Source organism: Sceloporus occidentalis, unplaced genomic scaffold (genome assembly GCF_023333645.1).
Source record: "Sceloporus occidentalis isolate IW3139 unplaced genomic scaffold, rSceOcc1.0.p SCAF_13, whole genome shotgun sequence".
NCBI lineage: Eukaryota > Metazoa > Chordata > Lepidosauria > Squamata > Phrynosomatidae > Sceloporus > Sceloporus occidentalis.
Genome location: NW_028316993.1, coordinates 20792185 through 20820017, shown reverse-complemented (window position 1 = coordinate 20820017; position 27833 = coordinate 20792185). Strand labels below are relative to the sequence as shown.

The window sequence follows — 27833 nt, the reverse complement described above, 5'->3', positions numbered from 1 at the left end:
AGATTTGTTGCCTTTGATATAAGGCATGGCTTGCTAGAATTTTAAAATTAGGTTCATGTCCCACCTTTTGTCAAAGGTAGCCAAGATGGCACTACTCATTTTAGCTTTCCAGGAAGGTGTGTAAGGTTGCATGTGTTTGAGAATGAATGTCCATTTGAACATCTGAAACTCAGTCTACACTGTGTCAGCATTCTGATTAGAGTTATGGGGCTCTGTGTTTTAATGGTTAGAGTGTCAGACTAGGAAGAGAGAACGGGGGAGAGGCTATGATTTAGGATAAGTAAGAAAACTATTTGACAGACTTAGGTTTTGTCAAAGGTGGCTGTGACTTATTTCTTACTTACTTTAGGCTGTAATTTGCTTATTGATAAGCTTACAGAGTCTGATATTCCAGAGTACCTGATGCTGCTAAAATGCTGATTTTGTGACTCCAGTCATAATGTATGTGGACCTCTGAATTCAGTGAGTGTGAATTCTGTATTGGCTCTCTTACATTGTGTTTTTCCATCCCGCCATTGATGCGGTGGAACTAAGACTTGCAGAATTGAAGCTCTGCTACTTGTTGATGTACAGAGAAAATGTCTTAGTCTGCTTCCTGCTCCAAAATTCCCTGTAACCTGTCAGTTTAGTTGCAGTCTTCACAGTAGCTGGAGACAAAATGGATTTTTCCAACAATAATGCTTTCTTGTAAACCATCCAAATTGTAATCCAAAGTATTTGGGGATAGTTTGGGCAATGACATAATGGGCAGTTAAAGCCCATTAGATTTACAAAGGACCTGATCCTAGTGGAAATGAAAATAGCAAGAACTAGTTTATTGCCCTAGAGTTCTTGGGATTTTTGGACATTCTTTGGGGGTGCCAGTATGGGATGTTCATGATAAATGCTGAAATTACCACTACGCAACTGTCTCCTGCTGCCCCACATATTACTTGGATTCCTAATTGGTAGTCTCTTCCATTGACCAGGTGGGTGTCTGTGCTCCAGAACAGCAAGGATGAAGCTCTTAGCAATGCTTTCAAGGCGGATACAGGAAGCTGCATGTCTTCATCTGGGAGTATGACTGACAGTGGACTTCAGGAATTAACCAAGTTTATCATTAGCGAGGTGAAGAATATGCCAGAAAATAGGCAATGCTGTGACTGTGGAGCTCCAGGTATGTCCATGAAGTCCTCTAGAACCAGTCAATATTGACTTCAGGGTAGAAATTTCAATATGGTTTCTATGATGATGACCATGTTTCCATGTGAGCCTTCTTGAAATGAATTCCCTAAAGTTTTCCTGTGATTGTCTTTTTTTTATGTGGAGGCAGAGTGGTTTACTGGTTTTTGGCCCATCTTAGGCGACTCTGAGGTGGCTTCTGGGCACTCCAGGGGCATTTAGCATGTAAATGCCAAGCCCCTGGAGCAGCTGGAAGCCGCCCCATCTGCCCATTGTTTTCAGGCCATTGTGAAGATAAAGTAAGGTGGGGGAGAACAGTGGAATACAGAGGCATGGCACAAAAATAATGACATTTCCTCCCCATTCCTGATTCATCCTATCCATTGGCACTTCCTTCCTATAAAGAATAAGATAAGAAATTTCCAAGTATGCAGACAGCATTACTTTTCACTTTTCACTGAGGCCCCTGTGGGTTGAAGGCAGTTTGAGATCTGTGCTTATCAATGATCAGTGGGGCCTGCAACAAAATATTTAATGTGGAGTGCTCTGTTCAAGCCATGCCCTTTCCTAAGACATTCCATTATTTCACCAAAAGCCTATCTGACTTGAAAGACACCAGCAGCAGCTCATGAAACAAAACATGCATCAAGCACAGTTTACAACATGTCAGTAGGACATCCTCTATTTATTTTATTTGTTATATTTGATCACTTTTCCTTTGTCAGCAGAATATATGCTTCTGTTACAGATCCCACATGGCTGTCCACTAACCTTGGTATTCTGACATGCATAGAGTGTTCAGGAATTCATCGTGAATTAGGAGTGCATTATTCTCGCATCCAGTCACTGACACTGGATGTTCTCAGCACTTCTGAACTCCTGGTAAGTGCTAGATCTGAACATTGGAGGGAAATTGCCTGCCCCCCTGCTGTTTGTCTCCTTCGTTTTCTCTTTTGTCTTGAGTTCAAAGATGCTTCCTCCATTAGGATTTTTGGCATCCTAAACTTACTGGTACAGTGTGCCCATCCCTTATGTGGGGATCTGTTCCGGACTGCCCCGCATAAGGGAAAAATGCGTATGCTCAAGCACCATTAGAAGTAATGGAGCTCGTGCATGCGGCGGACCGTGGGATGCGCAGCATGGGAGCGTGCCCCATTACTTCTTCCAGGGTGCGAGAGGAGTTTTTCCGACGCGGCTTCAGCATATGCTAGAAGCTGCATATGGTGCGCCTGTGTTACATGCAGCTGCGCTGTACAACCATAGAAAGCCATATGTATCATGTTTGGTGAATTTGGCTGCCTGTAGTATAGGGCATTAAAATGTGCATAGAACAGTAACAATAAAATATACATACATATGGATTTACTTACAAAACATAGCATAGCATGTTGTCTTTTTTGCTAATTGATACATATTTTAATTGCTGCCATGACAAATTTTGTTATTCAGTTACTAATGAATACCTCATTTTGTTTACAAGGAGAATATGTAGATGTCATTTATTTGGATTTCAACAAAGCATTTGATAAGACCCTTCATAATATTATTAGCAAACTGTCAGAGGAATCCCTGATTGGTTGGAAAAACATGCTCAAAGAATCATCATCAATGGCTGTGCTTAAAACTGGAACGAAGTCTCAAGTGAAGTGCTTTAGGGTCAAGGAAAGGGCCATTATTTGTCAACATTGTTGATAGATGATTATCAAGTTTGTGTGTGATGCAAAACTGGGATGGATATTTAACACATTGGAAGATAGGAATAGAATTCAAAAGAGACCTTAATAAACTAAAAAAATTGCTCAGAAATTAAAACAGTTTTTTTTTCATTTGTTCAGTTTCAGATTTCAGAAAGTGAAATTTAACAGGGACAAATCCAATATTCTACATTTAGGCCACAAAAATCAAATGTACAGGTGTAGGATGGAGGGCAATTACATGTATTGTTGATGCCCCAGTGATGTGATGCTGCAGCAAAGAAGACAAATAATATTTTAGCCTACATGAACAGAACCATAGTCTCCAAGTCAAGGAAAGTAATAGTCGTAATATTCTGCATTGGTCAGAGTACTGCATTCAGTTCTGAATGCCTCATTTTAATAAAGATATAGACAAGCTGGAAGACATTCAGAGAAGGGCAACATGATGATAAGTAGGTATGGAAAAGAAAATATATGAGGAAATGTTTAGGGATCTGGGCATGTTCAGTCTGGTGAAGAGAAGACTGAAGGGTGACGTGATTACACTCTTTAAATACCTCTAGGGCTCTTGCAGATAGGAGAGTCAGATGTGTTCTCTGCTGTCCCAGAAGATAGATCCAGGTCTAATGGTTTTATGTTCTAGGAGTGTGGATTTCAACTGAACATTAGAACATCTTGATAGTAAGAGCGGCTTGGTAATGGTGGTGGGGTCTCTGGACATCTTCAAAAAGAAACTGGGCAACTATCTAGTGGAGATGCTTTAGTTGGAGATCCTGAATTGAGCAGGGAGGATGACTTGATGTCCCATGGGGCCCCTTCCGGCTCTGTGATTCTATATATTTGAGCTAAGGGGTAATAATGGTGGTATCTTTGAAAAGGCAGGCAGTTCAGGGCCAAGTCCTCTGTGAGGCAAATGGTGGGAAGGTGGGGGGGGGGGCAGCAGTGGCAGCCTCCCATAGCCATTCCTCTGGACCATTCACCTCTTTTGAGGATCACAGCTATGCATTTGTGTGTGTTGTATGGTATATTCAAAATAGCCAGGTGACCACATGTGGACCTTATGTTGCCTACCCTTCTTTTATATCAGGGATGGGAATCACATGTTCCTGTAACCTCACATCAGTCAAAACCATTTTTGTAGACACTATCAGCCCCTCCCCCAATGTTTTTGTAAAAAACAGGAAAATATTATTCATTATTTATTTATTTACGTTATTTATACCGCGCCCTTCAGCCCTAATGGCTCTCAGAGCAGCTTGCAATTATTATTTTTAATTAGACGGTTCCCTGCCCTCAGGCTTACAATTTAAAAGACACGAAACAAAAGGAGAAGGGAATGGTGGTGGGAAAAGGGATGAAGTCCAGTGGTTCTTCTCTCCCTCTGATGCCTGGACCAAGGCAGATGGAACAGAGGGAGGGCTCTTCTTCAGGCTAGCCCTGGTGGAGCTGGGCCAGCCTATTCACTCCCTCCCAGGCTGAAGGATGGCAGTTATGGAGGGAGGAGCCTCTATCTTTAGGCTAGCCCTGATGGAGCTGGGCCAGCTTATTCACTCCCTCACAGGCCGAAGGATGACAGTTATGGAGGGAGGATAATTTCTATATATTTCTAATATATAAATTATTACAAAATAATTTCTCCTGGAAGCTTCTGGCAGATGCAATCCTTTTCTACAAGAAGGTTAGCTTATTGGCACCTCAATTTAGCAAAACATTTATTTTTAAAACCAGAAGTAAGAAAAATGTTACTTACGAAGTTGCTTTCTATAATGATTAGTTCTCCCTCCCCCCCCCCCCCCAGTGACACACATTCATTTCTTTCTCCTAGCTGGCAGTCAGCATTGGAAATGCTAAGTTTAATGAAGTCATGGAGGCCACCTTGCCAACACAAGGCAGCCTGAAACCCTCATCCACCAGTGACATGTGAGTAGATACTGAAGTTGATGCAAGAAAAAGGTGTTTATGAATGGCATGGTCTGCCTCTTGTAGTTGTTAGGGGTGAATACAAGACTGCAAATCCCAGAACACCCCCGCCAGCATTTGATAAACTAGTTAAAAAAAGTAATATTTCTTTTGTGTGGTCTCTGTGGCTCACTCACATAGGGTTATTCTACACCTGTACAGCTACAACTTCAGACACTTCTAGAGCTAAGAGCTCCACATGTTTTCTTCATTTTCCATGCTGTGGTACATGAAGAAGCTGGATAGTCATTGTACAGCTGTTCAGCTTCTTTAGCAGGTCAAGAGCTCCTTCCTATGAAGAAAATACATCTTGCAGAAAGTTGACCTGACTGTCGACTGGTAGCAAAGAAACTTCACATGCTTCTCTCTCAGGTTCAGCTCTTTGTTTGTAGACCCTCTGCTTTTAGTTATTTGTTTAATCAACATTCTGTACTTGGAAAAACTGAATGCTAGAATCTAAACTGCATGCTTGTGATTCTGCTGCAGGGAGTGATGAAGCTGTGCTCTCTGATCACTCAGCTTTTCTCTACTTTTAGTATACAATATAGTTTTATGTTTTTGATATATGTTTTATTCTTTTAATAACTATCTGTTTTAATGTCGTAATAATTTAATTCCTTTTTAATGTAAGCTTTTAAAATGTTTTTAATTGTACAGTTTTTAATGCTGTGAAGCTGCTCTGAATCCCAGCCCTGGGAAAAGAGCGGGATACAAATAAATATAATAAATAAAATAAATATAATAAATACTTTTCTCTACTAAGACATCCTCAGTCATTGCCCATATACATGCAAAAGTATGCCAGCAGGTTTAGGAACTAGAAGTTTACTATTCTGAAACTGTGAGTCAATAGCTCAAGTGCTGGACTAGGACTGTGGGGTTTGAATCCCTGCTAAACCATTGGGTAACTTGGGTAAGTCACAGTCTCGCAGCCACAGAGGAGGGCAATGGCAATGCCCCTTTGAACAAATCTTGCCAAGAGAATCTCTTGAAAGGTTCCATTTAGGTCCAGAAAAATTTGGAAACAACCTGAAGACACACAACATTAACAATTTTGAAATTAAAACAGAAATGGGATGCTGAAGTAGAGAGATTATTGCTCTAATCCAAAAAGTATTTTTTAATACTCTTACAGTCGTCTCTAAGATCACTTTTTTTGAAAATGTTCTTTCTCTTGGGCAGGAATGCTAGAAAGGAATTCATCATGGCAAAGTACATGGAACGCAAGTATGTTCACAAAGCTACTAAGGATGAACCATACCGTATTTGGGAAGCTATCCGAAGCAGGGATCTCTTGGCACTGCTTCAGGCCTTTGCAGAGCATCCTGATCTATCTAAACCTTTAGCTAGCCCTGATGGCCAGGTAAATGGAAGAAAATGGAATAGAAGATTAAAGAGAGGTATATAAAAATGGTATTGCTTCTGAACAGAACTTTGCCTCCAACAACAGGTGATTTCCTGTTATAGCAGAGGTGAGCACTTTCAGAATGTCAAGGGGCCAGTTTCCCATCCCTTTGATCCATTATACCACCTCTCCTTCCAGAATTGCTGGAAGTTCACTGACTTATTTGGAAAACTGGAAGTGTTTTAAATCAATTCAAAGTGCATGCATTTAAAGAAGTATCAGGTTTCCTGGCTTGTGTGACTCTCCAGGTTTTGACAAATTTTATTCAGAGCCACCGAAACAGGTGGGGAGATGGACACATGCAGTTGATAGACCACATATTACCCATGTTTTACAGCAGTGCTAATTTACACCACTGGGTTAATCACTAGCAGCCATGGCTACATTTTTCTTCTCTCTCTCTCTTTCTTTCTGTGTGTGTGTATGTGTTTCTTTCCAGTTACATGGCTTGAAATTTGTATTATGTAAAGTGGAATGTTAAAGTATTTGGGAAGCCAGTTATGTGCTTTGCAAATTTTTGAAATATCTGAAATGAGAAAATAATTAGGGATGTAAAACTGAGGGGGCTTGATGAGCATTTGTGCTTTTCTGTACCTTTTGGTGTGGTTCACTTGAGCTGAAGGGGTAAATGTTCTAGTTGTATTTGTGACAAATAGGATAAGCTGATCCACATGGCAATGATACATGGTGGTTTTTTCCTCCACATACACAGATTAAATATTTTATTGCAACCAGAACTTTCTTTGACTTATTTGACTTTTCATCACAATGTACTGTACATGCTAAACAGCTCATCTGCTAGGATGTTTATGAACCCAACACTTATTGCTTGTTAAGGTAATAATATATGGCCATACTCTTAACATTTCTATTCTGTCTCATCTTACTATTTACAGTCTCGCACCCCAACTATGTATATAACTATTACATATTTTAGATACTTCTATATCACCTCTCAGCCCACAAGTGCTCCTGATGTGGTGAACAAATAAAACATGTGTACAAACACCTGCCAAGTGAGGCAACACTCTATCTGTCTGATGCAGTTTTCAAAAATTTGTTCATTTTTAAAGTTAGATAATGTTGGGTAGGTAAGGATAGATCCCAGATCTTGTTGATTTTGCTGCAAAAGATGAAGACAACTATTCCTTGGAAAAATTTGAAAGGTATTCCTTTGTATAAGAAAAGATATTTCAAAACAAATGCCACCCCACTGTGGTTATCAACTTTTTCTGTTATATATAGTTTTATCCGTATTCTGTTTTAACTTGTATTGTAAGCCTTTTTAGGTCCCATATTGGGAGCAACACAGGATATAAATAATGTAATATTATATAATTAATATAAGTAGACCCATTTTATTCAATTGCTGATTGGTGAGTCAATAATAATTAAACCATATTGATTTTAATGAGTCTATTCAGGATTAATAGTAGGATTCACACCTTAGATGTACTTAAAGTACATCAGCTGGAATCAAGTTAGATGTACCATTCGGGCAGAAATCCTTAGCACTCTGGATCCAACCTTTTCTTTGAAGCACAATCTGGAGCTTGATGTATGAGGAAAGAAACTAAACTTCTCTAGTTAAATATGGTGTGGGTGAATGTGGATGTGAAATAGCAGACTCTGGAAGTACAAATTTGCATAAGCCCTGATCAAAGTCCATCTTCTTTGGCATTTGATTAATGTTGATTAATTTCTGCTGCAAATTAACTCCTTAGATATCTCTCTGCTTTCAAGATTTAGCACAGAAACCCCTTCCATATTGTTGGCCACTGTGGAGCAGATAATTCTTGGTTACAGCTTCTAAATTTTAGGGGTCATATTTGTTCAGATTTGATCAGATGGATCTCTTCAAAGTGTGGAACTAATCTTACAGAATATTTTGCCTTCTGCAGTTTGTTACTTTTAGAACTCTGGTTGTGTTAGTTTTTTTTACTTATTGTTTCTCAGTATGATGGTTGAATTGGGTTGTATTTTGAAATTCTGATTATTTATCCTCTCATCTTGAGAATCACTGTATTTGAAATGTGATTTACACATTTTCTACATAGCATGAAGCCCTCCTCAAAGTAATAACTTAGACAGGATTTTCTTCAGGTTCAGATTTATTTGTGCTTTCTTGATCTGACTTAACCCCATCTAAGCACAGTTTAGCCCAGAAAATTCAGCAAAATGTTGCTTCCTCTGAAAGGCTTGCAAGGTGATGCTTCTCTTTTCTTCCTCTGACAGGAACAAGGCGAACGGGCTCTGCATCTAGCTGTGCGCTGTGCCAACAGGACTTCTCTCCCATTGGTGGACTTCATTATTCAGAATGGGTAAATCTCTTCTTGTAGTATTCCCTGCTAGCTACAAGCAGATATTGGTCTAATTTTGACACCTTTTTACACACCTGGCACACAGGGGGCCAAAATTACTACCTAAAATTGTTCACAAATCCCATTAAATCTAATATAATTTCTTTTAATAGCAAACTCAAGAGGTGGGTTCATATGGAAATGGATCCAAAACAGCAACACTGAAAAATTAAAGAAGTGATAAGGGCATGCTTCAGGGAATCCTGAGGTTTGCAGAAATACACACACACACACATTAGAAGCAATAACTTGAAGGTAAAATAATAGCTGTGTCAAACTGGGAAGATGGAGGGATGGGAGGGCAGAAGGTTCTACTTGGAGGGAAATGATTGAACAAGAAACTTGAGCAAGAACACTTCTCTTAAGAGATGAGAAAACACTGCAGTATATTTAGATAGCACAGTTCCCACTTTTAATGTATAATATATTCTAAGATTCATAATGTTCTATTGATTAAGGTTTTGTTTGTTTGTTTGTTTTTAGTAAGGTGGGGGTAGGGGACTTTTAGCCCACTAAATGATTTGTTTTAAAACCCTACTATTCCCATCATACCTAATTATTGGGCAGACTGTGTGTAGCTGCTGGGAATTAGAGTTCAGTACCATGTGAAAATACACAGGTTCCCTAGCTCTCTTGTTAAGGGTAGTAGGTACATGACAGAAAATAATGAAAGTAGGAGATGGACATAGTGAGGTTTGTAAGCTCTGCCCTGCATCCATGAGACAGAAGGCTTTATTTTGGTTTCTTCTTAAAATGTAAGCTAGATTTTGCTTTCTGCTTTGTGTCTGTATATAGGGGAAATCTAGATAGTCCTGCACTAGATGGAAACACTGCTCTGCATTATGGAGCCCAGTACAATCAGCCCAACTGCATCAAACTGCTGCTGAAGGGGAAGGCCTCTACAAATGCAGGTAGTCAAGAGAGAGAGTGATTAGTAATAGTAACTTCAGAGTCATGTTAGGGTTCAGGAACTAATATGGCTCTCAGACTTTCTACCCTGGTGACCCCGTTTACATCTACATCTGGATGTCGCTCCTCCCCCTGCGCTTGACATAGTATATGAATAAAAATTGTTTGTGTAGAGTAATTTAACTTTCCTAAGGCTTCAGGCTTTGGTAAGGAAACAAATATATTAAATATCAAAAAAATGTCAAAGCCAAGTCTGTTAGGGTCTGGCTTTAAATTAACAGAGTAGCAGAAATATACCTTTGTCTAACTATGCTTCCCTAAGAACTGAGACTGACTCAAAAACAACGCAAGCTTGATGTTCAAACAAAACTTTACTAATGGCTTTAATCTATATTTACATAAAAGGCTATAACTCAATCTAGCTAGTGAATAGTTCAGATAAAAAGAAGGAACATGCAATTTAGTAGAAAATCTTTGAGAAAATGTGTAAGTACTTCCCTAAAGGGGGAGTAACCTGGTTAGATTGAATGAGAAAGGGGGAGAGTTTGCATGTAGCAAATCCCTATCTATCCAAGGAGGGGGAAAGTGAATACAAAAATCTTCCAACCATTTGTTTAGCATGTGCATTTTCATCCACACATGTATATTCTTATTTTAACATTTTATAAGGAAATATACTCCTACTCTTACTCCTCAGTCAGGCAGGTGCTTCAAGTATCCTCCTTGCCTTTCTCTTCCCTTTCAAGACAGAAAAGGTTTGGAAGGTGGGGGGGGGGGGGAGGATCGAAGTACTTAGCCCTCCTTGAGCAACTTACATACCTCCCCTGGGGGTCCACCCTGTCTTTTTGAAAACCACTGGGTAAGAGAATTATAAACAAGCTATTCTACATAAATCTTGGTTCTTAATAGCATTTGAGATCTAGCAGAGAGGTCTTAGTAAGGAAATCATCTCATGTAGTGACTGTGTTGGTTTTCAGAGAGTTACCCAGACTCTTGAGTGCACTCCTATGGAGCCCTGGTGGCACAGTGATTAAATGCCTCTACCGCAGCCATTCACAGCCACAAGGTTGTAAATTCAATCTCAGAGCTCCAGACTCGACTCTGCCTGGCATCCCAGAGCTCTGTAGGTCGCTAAAATGTGTACCCAGTTTGTTGAGGGCAATTAGCTTATCCATTGTAAACCTCTTAGGGAGTGCTTAAGTGCACTGATAAGCAGTATAGAAATGTACTTGCTACTTGCTATGATACAACAAGCAATGTTATATCTATTTTGTGGGGAAAATTTGCCTAGAAAATGCATGGCTTCAAAATATAGTAAAAGAGTGAACTAGTACAATTGGAAATGGATACATCTATGACGAAACTTTTAATTAACTTTTAATTAAAATAAAGATGTTTCATGGTCACAGCCATTCAGGATTAATAGCCTTGCATAGTGTTTTGGAGCACATATTTAGAAATATGTAAAGAATGCTCCCCTCTCCCCAATGCCAGGCTTCCTAGTTCAAATTGGCTTTGTTTTTCTTTTTCCTTGGCAGTAAATGCAGCCGGTGAAACACCTCTGGATGTGGCAAAAAAGTACAAGCATGCCGAATGTGAAGACCTGGTAAGTTGTGGGTGACAGGGACATCGTTGTTGACAGCCCATGTGGTATAGCTGTTAGACTGTCAGACTATAATTGGGGAGGTCCAGGTACCGCTCCTTGCTCAACTATGGCCTTGCTATTGTCTTTCAGCCTAACCTGTTTTGCTGGCTTGTTGTGATGATATAATGGAGGGAGCAGAACCATACACAGTTCTTTGAGTTTGTGTAGAGTAATTTAACTTTCCTAAGGCTTCAGGCTTTGGTAAGGAAAAAAATATATTAAATATCAAAAAAATGTCTTGCCAGAAATGTCATACATAAAAAATAAGGAGCATTCAGTTGAATCCATACTTAATCATGCTTAGTCAAATGATAAAATCAATGTGACATGTGTTAGACATTTAGTAATGCTGCTGAAATTTAAAATTAGGTTCTTTAGAAGATTCCATTATATGCCCATTAACTTCCATATGTGCACTAGGCTGTCTGTGACACACAAGAAATCCAGCAGATTCTAGATCTTGGAGAAGTTATTTTTGTACTGCCATTCACAAAATCATTTCATGGCTGGGGGATTCATAGAATCATAGAGTTGGAAGAGACCGCAAGGGCCATCCAGTCCAACCCCCTGCCATGCAGGAAATCCAAATCAAAGCATCCCTGACAGATGGCCATCCAGCCTCTGTTTAAAGACCTCCAAGGAGGGAGGGACTTGTAGTCCAAAATAGAATATCTACAAGCCCTGGGAATTCAAGGACACTGTGTTTTTGTTTGTTCTTTTTGTGGGTGTCTGTGAGGATAGTCACAGTGAGCACCTGAACCTGAAAATTTACCATGAAGCTCTGTATCTGAGTAAATATGCAGAGTACCTCATTGTCTGTGGCAGACCAAGCTTCATCTTGTATTAGGTGTTAAATGGCTGTTAGAGTGCAGTCCTCGACAGGTTGGCTTAGATTCAAGTCCCATTGTATTCAATGGAACTCACTTTTTAGCAAATGCATTTTGGATTGGAACCACCATGTTTGAAGATTCCAAGGGGACCTCTCACGTAACAAACTGACAGTGTGTCACTTTTCATGTTCTTGATACTGCAGCTGGAGCAAGCTCAGATGGGGAGGATGGCTCCACAGATCCATGTGGACTACGACTGGGAGGCCCCCCAGGAGTTTTCTTATGACAGTGAAGATGAGCTGGATGAGAAGGTGCTTTGCTGGGTACTCTGTATTGTGTATCTTGTACTTTTTTCACTTAAGATTGGAAATGCTGCTTTTTTGAACTATGACGTAAGAAATTTCCCAGTCAGATGTTTAAAGTTATAATTTTAATGGTTAAAACATTTTCATTGTTTTTAAAGTAACAATTAATATCCTCTTGTTTTACTTTGTTACTGACCATTTCTAGTTACTAACTGAGTGGGCTGGCAGTTGAATCTTACTTCAACAATGGAGACAAGATAGCAACCCCCACCATTCCTGAGAGCAGGAGGCTGGTTTAGAGGGCTTACAGCAGGGCGTATGACATGAAGTGCTCTGACCTATTTCTATCCAACATCTTTCCATCTAGTGCTTTACTTTGCTTCATTTCTTATAGTGCTTATCCTGCTGACAGAACCATCACTACAATAATAAAACATAATTGCTGCTTCATCATGAGACCTCAGTCAGCTTAGGCTGGACCATGTCTTCCAGGCCCACCACTTTGTCTTCCACCATACCATCTCCTGGTTCACTGGCATCATGCTTCAGAAAGTCAGTTTCTAGGGAACAACAATGGCAGATGGTTTCTATTCTCATCTCTTGTTTATAAGCTTCCCTGAAGCGTTTGACTGGGCAATGTGGGAGCAAAAGCCTTCACTTGAGCATAGCTCTTCTTAGGTTTCTACTGAATAAGTTAATGGTTGGGTAAAATTAAGTCTATGGGTCACAATCAGGCCTCGAAGGTTTGTTGTGCTCCCAGAGTTTCTCCAGGCAACCCCACCCCATCCCTGGTTGTCACTCTTGGAGATCTCCAGGATTTGTGGCCCAGCATTTTAGTTTTGGGGAGGAGAAACTGAGGGATTTCTTGCAAAACCATCACAATCAGAGGTGGTTTAGCAAGGCAAACCCTCCAATTCCTGAACACTCCTGACCCCCTGTTCTTGAAATCACAATGAAAAGTAGATATATAGTTGTGATTTTGGGATGGTGCAGCCTGCTGCAGGTCTGCGGGACAAACATTAACTATTGCACCTGCTGCAGTTGCTCATCTCTGGGTATACCTAATTTTAATTTTTGTCATAGAATCTGGGTTTTCTGATTGCAGAATTTAGATGGGGCATTAGCCCAGAAATCTAGAATCACTGATGCAGTGGAGTGCTGCTGTTGAAGGAATCCATTGTGAAAGAAAGGCAGGATATAAATCCTTGAAATATTTAAAATAAAAAATTAATAAACAGCTCCTTCTCCTCACGAATAGGAAGGAGCCCATTACATTACTGCTATACTGTTCTCCAGTAAAGGGTATGGCAGAGCAGATTTTCACCCCACAAAGTTTTGTAGATCCAGAAGGACTCCTTGTATGCTCTTACATTTGTTCTTCTGGTATACATGGGCTATGCAGGTAGGAGAATGAAGTAATAAATAAAGTAAATTTTAAAAGTACTGTTTTAGCTTTTGCTGAGCCATGCAGAGGACCTTTTGGTTCACACTTCATTCTTGGGGTAGGCTTTAAATGGATTAAGAGTAAGTGATTCATCCAGAATGAAGTAAAAGCAAAAGTTAGGGGCAGTAGTGGCTTGTCTTTGGGTACTGAATCTGAAACTTGACACTGGACTTGCTAACTATGGGATTCTGAGGCTCATAATCCCAAAAGTAACTCTAAAACAACTTTGCTGCTTCCTCTGATAGATGAGTCCACTCCAGCGGTCTTTTGGGTCCTCACCTTCTCCAACTATGGGCCAGCCTGCCCCCTTTCCTTCAAACAGATGGAGTTGTACAGGCATGGACATCAGTAACAAGACCTATGAGACCATCTTGGTCCCCTCACGGCCTGACATGTGCAGCTCAAACAGCGAGGAAGCTCCTCCACCACTGCCAATCAAAAACCCCACCAGAGGAAATGCCATGACAAAGCCAGGTAAACAAAAATAGCTGTGGTTATGTCTGGTCCAGGGAACCTGTGGCCCTCCAAATGTTGTTGGACTAAAACCTTATCTCCCCAAACTATTGGCCTTGCTGGTTAGAGCAGATGAGGATTGGCATCTTGCAACATCTGGAGGGCCATGGGTTCAGGTATAAGCAAAGATTAGTTATATCAAGGAAGCCTAACTTTATGTGTAAAGTCTCATTTGTCCTATTGTCACAGGGAGTGTCACCTCCCTAGGGAAGTATACATCAAACCCCCTCAGCTTGCATGCCCTTTCAGTTGAACACAGAACACAAGGGAATAGCTTTTATTTGATGTTTAGAGAGGTAACAGGTAGGTTCTCGGCCTCAGAGGGAGCCATCAGGCAGACCAACAACATCTTGGACTGCCTGAAGGATGAGACTTCTCCCTCCTTTAACTGTCATCTCGGCCTCAGAGGGAGCCATCAGGCAGACCCAGCAACATCAAGGACTGCCTGAAGGAAGAGGCCCCTCCCTCCTCAACTGTCATCTCGGCCTCAGAGGGAGCCATCAGGCAGACCCAGCAACATCGGGGACTGCCTGAAGGAAGAGGCCCCTCCCTCCTCAACTGTCATCTCGGCCTCAGAGGGAGCCATCAGGCAGACCCAGCAACATCGAGGACTGCCTGAAGGAAGAGGCCCCTCCCTCCTCAACTGTCATCTCGGCCTCAGAGGGAGCCATCAGGCAGACCCAGCAACATCGAGGACTGCCTGAAGGAAGAGGCCCCTCCCTCCTCAACTGTCATCTCGGCCTCAGAGGGAGCCATCAGGCAGACCCAGCAACATCGAGGACTGCCTGAAGGAAGAGGCCCCTCCCTCCTCAACTGTCATCTCGGCCTCAGAGGGAGCCATCAGGCAGACCCAGCAACATCGAGGACTGCCTGAAGGAAGAGGCCCCTCCCTCCTCAACTGTCATCTCGGCCTCAGAGGGAGCCATCAGGCAGACCAGCAACATCTTGGACTGCCTGAAGGAAGAGGCCCCTCCCTCCTCAACTGTCATCTCGGCCTCAGAGGGAGCCATCAGGCAGACCCAGCAACATCGAGGACTGCCTGAAGGAAGAGGCCCCTCCCTCCTCAACTGTCATCTCGGCCTCAGAGGGAGCCAGCAGGCAGACCCAGCAACATCAGGGACTGCCTGAAGGAAGAGGCCCCTCCCTCCTCAACTGTCATCTCGGCCTCAGAGGGAGCCATCAGGCAGACCCAGCAACATCAAGGACTGCCTGAAGGAAGAGGCCCCTCCCTCCTCAACTGTCATCTCGGCCTCAGAGGGAGCCATCAGGCAGACCAGCAACATCTTGGACTGCCTGAAGGAAGAGGCCCCTCCCTCCTCAACTGTCATCTCGGCCTCAGAGGGAGCCATCAGGCAGACCAACAACATCTTGGACTGCCTGAAGGATGAGACTTCTCCCTCCTTTAACTGTATTTTTATTGTATTAACGATTTTACTGTACACCGCTATGATCATCGCGGAATAGCGGTCTATAAATAAAACATATTATTATTATTATTATTATTATTATTATTATTATTATTAATATGAAGAGGGGCTGTTGTAAGTGACTAGTGGATACACCTCTATGATAGGTCTGGCAAGTGATATCAGAAAGAGGATGAGAATGCAACAAGTCAGAAGTTGCTGGTTGCCTTTGTCATTGCTAGTAAGTAATGGCAGGATGTTCACCTTGGTACGTGATCAGTAAGTGATTACAGAATGATCTGTACCAAAAAATAAGGAAGGAAAAGGGAAAAGATGATATACATTACTCCGGTTTTGAGGTCCCTCCACTGGCTGCCTATCAGCTTCTGGGCCCAGTACAAGGTGTTGGTTATCACCTTTAAAGCCCTAAATGGCTTGGGTCTAAGCTATCTTAGGGACCACCTCCTCCCGTACAATCCTCCCTGCGCTCTCCGGTCCTCTGGGAGGAACTTACTGCAGCCTCTAAAATCTAGGCTTGCAGCGACCTCCCAGAGGGCGTTCTCTGCTGTCGCCCCCAAACTCTGGAACGACCTGCCAGATGAGATCTGTCAGATAACATCATTAGACAGCTTTAAAAAAGCGGTCAAGACTCTTCCGGCAGGCCTTTCCAGATTAACCATCCCGGCCCAGGTTCCCTGATTCCCTCATTCCTCCCGTGGCCCCATCTTAGTGATGGTTGAGGATCAACAGAGGGATATCAGGGTTTTTAGTTTTAATTGCTGTTTTTATGCTTTATGTGTTTTTAATATGTTATACTATTTAATACTGTCTTAAGGGGGGGAGGGATAAAGGGTTTTTAATTGTCATATTTTATATTTTACTGTTGTTAACCGCCTGGATTGGTTTGCCAGAGGGCGGTATACAAATAATAATAATAATAATTATTATTATTATTATTATTATTATTATTATTATACCCTGATAATGAAGAGCCCCCAGGGAGCAAGTGAAGACTGAGGCAAAGAGGAGGGGGTGCTTAGCAAGAGCCCTTTCCCTTGTTTCCTCCTGACTTTGGACTTTGCCTAGTTGTCCTGTAGTAGAGGGTGTATCTCTCTCTCTCTTTCTTTTTCTTGCCTTGAGTCTTCTAATAACTTGATGTTTTTACACACCTACATAATTCAGACATTGTCCTTGAACAAAAATCCTTTAACCATTCTTTCTAGATGGCTGTGAATCCTTATCCCAGTCTTCAGATTCCACTGAAGTTTGGAACTCATCCACTTCCATTGTTCCTGGCACAGTGGACAATGTCATATCCAAGCAGCTGTCCAGCTTTCGTAACTCAGTGGAAGTCAAAGGTACAGCCTATTGGGAAACCTGTTCTGAAGTTGAGGGCAGGTCACAATGGAGAAGATCAGAGCCCAGTCAGACAGCAGTACTACCACCTTCTCCAGGAACCTCTCCTGAACAAGGACAACCAACCCCAGTCAGGTTCAGGTGAGACTATGGCTTATCATTTGTGAAGAGGTTTGAAAACTAGACGTCCTATAGGTTAGCAGCAGCTTCTGATGAGACTGATTTCTGATGAGGATTAGGAATAACCACAGTGTAGTAGTGGTAGGAGTTTTGGATTTGGAAGACCTAGGCTCAAATCCACACTCAAGTGACCAAGTCATCTTGCCATCCCAGACTACCTCACAGGATTGATGTGAGGACAAAGACCTGGAGCTTCTTGGAAGAAAGGTGAAATAGAAACTTAACAAATAACTAAAACACAAATATGGCTACTGTTATGTCAGTGACCCTTCAAGATTCTGAGAACCTTCAAGATTCCAAGAGGCCTGAGAGTTAAATGATAATTTCAGGCTGAGTTGAAAAAAGTTACTTATATGGGCTATAAGCTTCCATATCCCTCATCCTGCATGGCCACAAAATGTAATTTTCCATACTTTGACATAGGATTAGAATGTTGTTGAATATAACAGGCTCAATGAAATTCTCTACTTCCCAAGACTTGCTTTGAAACAAAAGAAGGTACATAGTTTTTTCTGGGTTTTTCGGGCTATGAGGCCATGTTCTAGAAGAGCTTATTCCTGACATTTCGCCAAGCTGCTGTTAATCTGTATATTGTTCTGTTGTTGAATGGTAATATCTGTTGTCTGCTGGGGCCTGCCTGAGGCCTTGCCATTCAACAACAGAACAATACAAAATTAACATGTAAATCGCTTCCTCTCAACCAACAGTATATATACCCCACTCTCTTCCATGCCAGCATTCTCTGAAAATACCAGCCACAGCAACACATTGGGAGGGACATGGAATGAACAAACACATTTTAGTCAATGAAGGAAAAGTGTATATTAGATTATGTACACTTAAGAAATAAGTATACACTAGTGTCAAATGTGGATGGATTTCTATAGAGAAAGAAAACTCTTGCAACCTAATACAAAGGCAATTTAATTAGGATTCAGGGTAACACCACAAAATCAAGAGAGTTATTCGCATTCCTTTGTTCCTTTCAAGGCCTTTCACGGATAGAGTCCTTTCAAATCAATATGCTAAAATTTTATGTCTTCAAAGTTCTTCTCCTCCTTGCTAGATTAGATTTAAATGCAATGTGTTGCATTCCTGTAATCCTTCTGTATTTGCAAGCAGTATGAAGAAAGATAAAGAAAATGTTTACACATAACAACAAGCCAGATTGAGTTATTTTAAAAGTTATTTTTATCTTGTTTGTCACAAACTAAGCTAAGAGGTGCTCATGTCCTTCCTTTTGAGATAACAGCTCATGGTGAAAGTCTTGACTGCACTATTGTTGATTGGCATTTTTAAAATAAAGGATCATTTGGGGAGAACTTTTCAGTTTTAACAATTTGAAATAGGCAAAGTAGATAAAGGGAAATAAATTTCTTAACAATTGGTAATGTGTTGAGCAGTTTGTTACCTGCCTCTGCAAAGAGCATGACATGATGGTTATATGATCCCCAGTTGGTTGAGATCATTTTGTAGGAAAGAAAAAACAGCTGTTTCAGACTCACTCTGAAAACCCAGCAATGAAGGTAGTTGCTGAAACAGTGATAAAAAAATTGTACTCTTTTGACCACAGCAGGGAAAGTAACTGCCCACAGTAGTGACGTTTTACAACACAGATGGACAAATCTAGAGGATCTGAGGGCCACTCCTCCTAATAAAAATGGTTGTGCCAAGAAGACTATTTCAAGTTGCAGCATGCACATTTTTTTACTTTTCAAAGGTTCCAGGGTGAAGGAAAGAAGTTACCTGAGGATAAGATGGGCTGTTGGAGGCTTCAAAGAATGCTATTCACTTCTTCCCCCCCCCCTTTCTCTCTATCTGTGTGTATATATATTGGGTGTATATATATTGGGTGGAGGCTGGGGGGGACTGCTAAAATAATAATAATGATAATAATAATAATAATAATAATAATAATAATAATAATAATAATAATAATTATATCCCGCCTCTCTACAAAATGCAATTGGGGCGGCTTACAAGATTAAAATATACAGTCCGAACCCTCAACCCACCCCCCCTTAAAATACAATTAAACAATGTAGAATTTAAAACATAAAACATACTTAAAAACAATACAATAATGGTGTGTGTTACCCAGACTATGAGTCACTTTCTCTTCTCCTGCAGTTCTGATAGCACTCGATCCTACCGGAGGATCAGTGGTGGCTCAGTGGGCAGGTCTGGAAATCCTCTTTCCCCACAGTCCTCCAGTTGCCCAGAAGACCTACCGCCCTGCAAGTCTCCAGCACTGGTACAGACCCCTCCTACTGTACCAGTGCCCAGAAGGTTTGTTCCGGTGAGTTTGGAGAGATGATTAGTGGCCTTTAAAATCTTTAATGTGTTATAAATCTTGTAAATGTATAAATCTATAATGCTGCTTTGTAAAACAGTAGCTAGTTATAAGTTTGCCTCCTGAGAAAACAGTAGGCTCCTCCTGTAGCCAAGGGTCCGTTTAGGGGAATTTTATTATTATTGTTATTAGCTCAAATATTGCAAGAGGGGCTGGCTACAAGAGCCCACCGAAATCGCCCTCCCGATATTTATACGGAGTAGACCAGGGGATCCCAATAAATAAAGCTGAGACGGATATTAATAACTAGATGTCTAATTTATTGAAATAGGGGAAAACACATACGATTCACTGGCATACACGCACACATACAAGGCTCAGGAAAATTAGGGTTGGAAAATAGGAACAGATTTCAGGCGTTACTAATGGAGATGCTTACCAGAATGTAGATTCCCTCCGGGAAGCAAATGGGGTGATGGACAGTGAGACAAGCCTGCCCCACAACCTGGGTTTGAGCAGAAATGCCGGCTACCAAAACAGAGGTCCGACTGACGTGGAGTAAGTAGACCTTGTAAATGGCGCGCTGAGCAGCCAAAGTTGGGACTTTTTATAGGCGAAATCTCGCCTGAGGCAAAGAGGCTGGCTTGATCGAAACAAAAGTGTTTGTTTTCTTTTCACCTGGATGTCTGGATCTGATAATATCAATGACTTAAGTTGTTCGGACAACAGACTTGAGGAGGGGGTGATAGCTTCAGGCAAGGCAAACATTTGCTCTTCCTGGTCCTATGATAATCCCTTCATGCGACTTCCCAGACCTTCTAAGATGTTAATGTGGCTGCTCCCCTCAGGGGAGGTGTACATGTCCTCTCGCTTTGCCAGTAATGGCGCACAGGCTCAGAGTCTGGCCAGGGGTCATCCAAGGGTTATCATTGATTCCAAAATTTATATAAAGCAGCATGGGTAACACCTCCCACCCACCACCCCGCCCGGGGCATGGTTCCTGTGTTTTTAAGTATTGCATGAGAAATTAAATTGAACCTACTCATGTCATTTGATTAATATGTTAGGAAACAAAGAAAAACTTGAACTGAAAATTCAGGGGGAAAGTTTCATGATAGCCTCCTAGTTTGTTTCAAAACTCTGCTTTACTCTGTGCTGTCTAGTGGCATCTGTGTCAACAGAGCAATGAATCAATGCCATGTTTTAAAAGTAAAGGTTTTCCTTTGACAAGATTGCCTAGTCATGCTCATCTCTATTATTAAGCTGAGGGAGCCAGTATTGTCAAAGACGATCCATGTGGCCAGCATGACTGCACAGAATGCTGTTACTTTCCCACTGAAGTGGTACTTATTTATCTACTTGCACTTTTACATGCTTTCAAATTGCTAGGTTGGCAGAAGTTGGGACTAGTGATAGGAGCTCACCCCATCAGATGGCACTTGGGGCTCGAACTGCCAACCTGCCAATCCTGCAATCATCAGTCAGTATCTTAACCACGGAGCCATCGCGTCCTATGCCAGGTTTTAGTTGACACCTAAAGTTGCTATTCAATATGATGAACTTTATTCCTCCAAATAGACCCAAGTGCTCCTTCACGTCTATTCAAAGTTTGGAGTGAATTGACTGCCCCACTGACATAATATCCACAGGCCATTACTGGGCTGATGATATAGACAGAATGCAAATGTATTATAAGCTGCTTGCTAAAACAACATGTACCACAATCCTATATAAAAATCAAACGAGTGTTCAGGACTGCAGCTTTACATGTTTACAAAATCAAATAAAATTCCTCCACAGATTTTGAGGTTTCACTTTATCAAGTACATTTACCAAAAACAGTGTTTGACCAATGCAACAATCCAGGCTTCTTCTTAGTTTGTTTTTCCCAAATGCTTGCTTAATTTACAGGTTTGAAATCACCATATTTTAAATATGTTTCTGCCTAGATCGGCACTGTAATATGTAATTTCAAAACAAAATCTGGAACCCATTTCTCTTTCTGTATTTTTACTTTTCTTCTTCGTCTCTGCGAATCATACAAATGGGTTGTACTGTGCCTGCGCAGTGCTGTTCGGAAACTTCTGGAATCACTTGGCAAAGTTAACTTTTGCAACTTTGAGCAACTTTTTGGCAGTAGCTCCGCTCATCCCTTATAAAGCCCCTGCGTTCTCGCTCTTTCCCCAGTTCCTTTTTTTTGCCGCGGTAGCTGCTTTGGGAACTTTGCTTGTGCATCATTCTGACTTTCACTGGGCTTGACTAACAAACCATTTTGATTACGATTTGATCTGACCCCTCCGTGTACTGTTGAACATTCGGCTTGTCTTGACTTCGCTCTTGGATTTCAGCTTGGCTTCTCAATTTCTCACGATGTCTCCCGTACCATTCAAAAAGTGTGACGTCTGTTGGGGTAAGATCCCCATCCAGGACCCTCATTCCTCCTGCCTTTTATGCCTAGGAGAGACACACAATGCCAAGGCTTGCCCGCTTTGTAAAGTCATGACCCCGCAGGCCAGGAAAAACCGAGAGTCCCGCCTGATGACTGCCATTTACCAGGGGATCCTCAAGCCCCAGGAGGTCATCCGATCTGCTTCGGCGACTTCATATTAGGTGTCAGCGGCGGCTGGTTCCGTAGCCCAGAGCCCCAAGACCGGGCCAAGCGCTACCATCAGGCCAAGCGCTACCATCGGACCAAGTGCCACCGTGGCCCACGGCTCCATGACTGAGCTTAGTGCCACCAACAAACCCTCTAAACGTCCCCCTAAAACTAGCGGGACTGAGGATGTGAGCTCGAAGCCGACATCCTCCAAGAAGGATAATGCCAAGCATAAGGAGTTGAGCTCGAAGAAGGTCTCGGTGCTGGGCACAAGCTCCTGGGAGGATTCCAGCTCAGAGTCATCCAAGAAAAGGCACAGACCCTCCGATCCTGTAGAACAGGTCTCTGCTAAGAAGTCCAAGCCTTCAGTTCTGACCAACACCATGCTCACAAGAAGGCCCATTCCAAGTCCTCCGACGGTTCATCTCACAAGAAGGCTCATCGGGACTCTGAAGACATGCCTCGGCCCCCCAAGGACCTGACCTCTCCTTCGGTTCTGACCCCAGCCGAGCGAGCGCGGCCCGCCGTCAGCTCACCTAGGTCAGCTTCAGTACCGGCATCGGGCCCAGCCTCTTTGGCTCCGGCTACGCTTCAATTTATAACTGACATCCTTCGGCCTATGAAGGAGAGAGTAGGCTGGCCCAGCTCCATCAGGGCTAGCCTGAAGAAAGAGGCTCCTCCCTCCATAAGTGTCATCCTTCGGCCTATGAGGGAGAGAATAGGCTGGCCCAGCTCCATCAGGGCTAGCCTGAAGAAAGAAGCTCCTCCCTCCATAACTGTCATCCTTCGGCCTGCAAGGGAGAGAATAGGCTGGCCCAGCTCCATCAGGGCTAGCCTGAAGAAAGAGGCTCCTCCCTCCATAACTGTCATCCTTTGGCCTGTGTGAGAGAGAATAGGTTGGCCCAGCTCCATCAGGGCTAGCCTGAAGAAGAAGAGCCCTCCCTCCAGCCCATCTGCCTTGGTCCAGGCCTCAGAGGAAGAGAAGAATGCTGGACCTGATCCTCTCCCCTCCCTCACCATTCCCTTCTCCTTTTGTCGTGTCTTTTAGATTATAAGCCTGAGGGCAGGGAACCGTCTATTATCCCCTCAGTTGTAAACTGCTCGGATTCCCAGTGATTGGGCGGTATATAAATAAATCCTATTATTATTATTATTATTATTATTATTCACATGGACGATGATGACGACTCCACTCAGTCACCTCGTCATCGCTCCCCAACGCCCATGCCTCAGGTCGTCGTCCATTCAGCCCAGGTACATCACCACGAGGATTCTGACCTATTCTATGACAGCGAAACGGACATGTATTTCGTCGCTGTCAGCAAAGATGTGGCCTTCGACCACTTGTCTTCCAAGGCCTCTGTCCCTTCAATGCCGGCCACCGCTTCCAAACGGGCAGCCCTCTCAATCACCAGGGCATAAGACCACTCTTCCTCTAATGTGGCTTCCACTCCACCAACGGACAGGATGCTTCGATCTCTAAGCCACTTCCTCCTCTTCCGAGGAGTACCTCACTGTCTGCCGCCTTGGATGACCGTCGAGGCCAACTCCGGCTCCAAAGCCGATGGATCTCATGTGTCCCAGATGGACTTGGGCTCGTCCGATGAGGTGACTGCTCCTCAATCTCCTCAAGAATTCCATCAGCCTGGTGCGTCTTCCCCTTCTGATGATGTTCGCACCTTCTCCGAACATGTCATCAAGATGGCTAATTCCTTGGACTTGCAGCTGTCCTATGTGGAAAAGGAGGCCAAGGACCCTGTCGAGAGGAGGATTCACGGGAAAGTCCCTACACCTCCCTCCATTCCTCTCCTACCATCCCTAGAGAACATTGCAAAGCGCTCATGGGATGCTCCTGCTTCCTTGTCTGGCTCCTCCAAGAGGATTGAGTCCCTCTACAGGATCTTGCTATTGCACTGCTCCTGGCTGTTGTCCCACCTGAAGCAGAATTTGGCAATCGTCAAGGGCTCGCAGCAATCTTTTACCCCCAGGATGTCAACATTGCCTGCAGACCGGGAGGCCAAGAAAATCGACGGCTTGGCCAAGAAGGCTTACTCTGCTTCAGCGCTGGGCCTAAAAGTGGCCAATTACAACGTCTGCATGGGCGCTTATGTCCAGTTCCTGATAGAGAGGATCTCGTCCATGATCCCCAACGTCCCAGAGGAATGCCAGTGCACGCTTACGGAGATCAGGGATGAGGCCCACTCCATTGGTGGATGGCTCATCATGTCTGTCCGCAACTCCACAGATTGTTCGGCAAGGTCAATGGCGGCTGCAGTGGCCTTTCGGAGACACGCCTGGCTCCGTGCTTCGGATCTGAACCTGAGTGCAAAGTCGGCCATTGAGGACATGGCTTTTGATGATTCCGGCTTGTTTCACAAAGAGACCGACAACCGTCTCAACTACAAGTACCGGATGAAGGCGGCGGCGAAAAAGCATGGTATGTCCACTCCTTCCCACACCTCGTTCAAAAAGTGACAGTGGCAGGGCCAAGGGCAGAGGTCTTTCCAGCAAGACCGCCCTTATCAACAGCAAGATACCCAGAGGCAGCGCTACCCTTTACAGTCTTCCTCTTCTTCTGGATGGCGTCATGCCCCTGATTGGTATCAGAAAAATCACCGACAGGATACCGACCAGGGCAAGAAGAGGTCCTGAAGGGTTCTTGCATGCTTCGTCCAGCCTCCCTCCAACTTTCTGGATAGACTTAGGCCCTTCTATAACATCTGGGCCTCCATCACCTCCGACTCGTGAGTTTTAGACATTGTCTGAAGGGGTTATGCCCTCAAGTTCAAAGAGCTCCCTCCAACTGGAGCTGTTGTTTCCACCATCCCCTCAGACACCCTTCTTGACGAAGTACGCACTCTTTTATCTAAGAGCGCTATCTCGCCTACTGACTCCGAAGACGCTCCCAGATGCTTCGTCTCCAGATACTTTACGGTACCCAAAGCTGATGGTGGCATAAGGCTGATCCTAAACTTACAGTCCCGCAATGCCTTTTTGCTATACCATCAATTCCATATGGTAACCCTTGCTTCCATCCTCCCCTTGTTGTATCAGGGCCTCTGGTTTGCAACCACTGACTTGCAGGACACTTACTTTCACGTGGGGATCTGAGAGAGTTACCGGAGATTCCTAGCCTTTGCCGTCGGTCCTGACGTGTACCACTACAATGTCCTTCCCTTCGGCCTCTCCACAGCTCCAAGGGTCTTCACCAAGTGCATGGCTCCAGTCATGGCATACCTTCACCAGCACGGCACCAGGGTCTTCCCCTACTTGGATGACTGGCTCCTCGCAGCCCCCTTGGTGGAAGAACTCGAAAAAGATGTCGAGTTCCCCTTGGCGCTCCTGTCATCTCTATGGCTCATGGTGAACCTGGAAAAGTCCCACCTCACTCCATCCAGGCACATCAAGTTCATAGGCACCTCGACTCCGAAGATTGCGTCACTATCTCCCTCTGGAACGTTTCCTGTTCCTTTGCTCCTCCATCAGGACCTGCTTGAAGCACAGACGGGTAAGGGCCAGAGATGTCCAGGTAGCCCTAGGGCACATGGCTTCGACGACGTTCATCACCCCGTGGGCAAGGCTTCGGTTTCAACCACTCCAGTCATGGTTCCTGTCGGTCTTCGACACCATAGAGGACCAGCCTTCCAAATGGCTCATCATCCCGAGGCCTGTTGCCCACTCCCTTCAGTGGTGGCTCGACTCCCACAACGTGTGCGTTGGCATGCTTTTTTTGCCGCCTCGACCTGAGGTCACCCTGACTACTGATGCTTCCATGGAGAGCTGGGGGGCCCACATGCCCAGACTCCTGGTCAAGGACAAATGGTCCCTGGACAAACAATCCTTCCACATCAACACCCTCGAGATGCTTGCTGTAGAGAAGGCCTTTAGAGCGTTCGAGTCCAGCCTCTGCAACAAGGTAGTCCAGCTGTTGACAGACAACACCACTGTCATGTACTACCTCAACAAGCAAGGGGGCACCAAGTCCCGAACCTTTCTGGACATCACTCTCCGGATCTGGGACTGGTGCATCCCGAGGCAGATTCTCCTCCAAGAGATCCACTTGCCAGGAGAACAGAACGAATTGGCAGACCAGCTCAGCAGGTCCTCCACTGCCTGCCACTAGTGGAGGCTCCATCCTGAGATGGTCAGCAAACTCTTCACTCGGTGGGGAACTCCCCAGATTGACCTCTTCGTGACCTCTCACAACAGCCACTGTCTCCAGTTCTGCTCCCGGGCACGAAATGAGAACTCCCTCGGAGACGCGTTCGGCTTCGCTTGGTCAAGAGAGATGCTCTACGCCTTCCCTCCGTTCCCACTGATCACCAGGGTGGTGTCCAAGATGTCAGCGGATCGCTCGAATGCCATTCTGATAACCCCGTGGTGGCCGAGACAGCAGTGGTTTCCGTCCCTGCTTCACCTCTCCAAGAGGGAATTCCTCTGGCTCAAATCCCATCCCAACCTCCTCACTCCCCAGAGTAGCCAGGTTCAGCATCCGGACATCGAGAATCTGCTGAAGGTGTGGCTTGGAGGCTCCGTCCCTAGCCTCGCTACCACCCTTGGTACAGACAGTGATCTTGCCTGTGCAGAAATCGGCCACCCAGAAATCCTACGCTTCCAAGTGGAATAAGTTTCTTTTGTTCCTCTCTGAGAGAGGTCTCTCTCCAGCCCAGGTGACGACTCCGGTTGTACTGGATTTCCTCATGGCGCTTTTGGATTCGGGTGTGCCTCACATCCATTAAGTGCTACCTTTCTGTATCTGCTCTCATTTCCAATGTGATGGCAAACCTTCTTTTTTCAGGGACCCTCTTGTGAAGAATTTCCTGAAAGGTTGCTGCAACCTTCATCCTCCGGTCTTGGTATCTGCACCGGATACTCTTTCAATGCTACTCGGAACCGAAGAAGGGACTGCCTGTGACTGCGCAGATGTTCTCTAAATGGGTGGCTGGTACCATCCACCTCTGCTATGAACTATTAGGCAGACCACTCCTAGCTAGGGTTCGGTCCCATGCGATTAGGGCGGTAGCAACATCCTCCGCATTTTTGACTGGGGTCCCCTTAGAGGATGTATGTAAAGCTGCTGTTTTGTCCCAGCCATTGACTTTCATTAAACATTATAGGCTGGACACCAGGGCCAAACGGGATGCAGCCTTTGGAAGGGTAGTGTTGGTTTCAGGTTTACATTGATTGCACTGCACTTTCCTTGTATTCTCTGAAATGTTTACAGGGTTTGAACTGAATGTTTTTGCCAAAATTGGCTTGTTTACTACATTCATATGGTTTACATAGGTCTTGCATGGCCTAATGTGTTATTTATTATTATTATTATTATTATTATTATTAATTATTTATAAAGCGCTGTAAATTTACACAGTGCTGTACATACAATCTTTTTAATTGGACGGTTCCCTGCCCTAAGGCTTACAATCTAAAAAAGACACGACACAAAAGGAGAAGGGGAAGGGGATGAGGGCCAACAGTTCTTCTCTACCTCCGAGGCCTGGATCAGAGGAGATGGACTGGAGGGAGGACATAGCAATACAGGAAATGATTCAATAAATCAGGCAACAAAGGAACATCAAATAGCAAGCGACAATTATGCAATGCCTGGGAACGCTTCTCTGAACAGGATGGTCTTCAACTCCGTTTTGAAGCTGGTTAAAGAAGTGATGGCTCTTGCTCATGGGGGAAGAAGGTTCCAGGAGTGAGGGGCAGCGAGTGAAAAGGGGCGAATTCAAGATGGGGCAGAGGAAATCCTGGGCTGAGGCAGCAGACCT

General features: G+C 43.8%; 1 protein-coding gene across 3 annotated transcripts in view; it reads left to right on the top strand.

Annotated features, from left to right (window-relative positions):
* Positions 1-27833, top strand: part of ASAP3 (ArfGAP with SH3 domain, ankyrin repeat and PH domain 3) — a 127964-nt gene that overhangs the window by 80621 nt on the left and 19510 nt on the right. For all 3 annotated transcript variants that reach the window (XM_089478964.1, XM_089478965.1, XM_089478963.1), the window contains 11 exons: positions 969-1156; positions 1910-2043; positions 4684-4778; positions 6000-6180; positions 8458-8543; positions 9378-9493; positions 11030-11097; positions 12170-12277; positions 13961-14189; positions 16858-17131; positions 19301-19469. In XM_089478964.1, the coding sequence (XP_089335090.1) occupies positions 969-1156; positions 1910-2043; positions 4684-4778; positions 6000-6180; positions 8458-8543; positions 9378-9493; positions 11030-11097; positions 12170-12277; positions 13961-14189; positions 16858-17131; positions 19301-19469 (1648 nt within the window). The remainder of the gene's footprint in view (positions 1-968; positions 1157-1909; positions 2044-4683; positions 4779-5999; positions 6181-8457; positions 8544-9377; positions 9494-11029; positions 11098-12169; positions 12278-13960; positions 14190-16857; positions 17132-19300; positions 19470-27833) is intronic.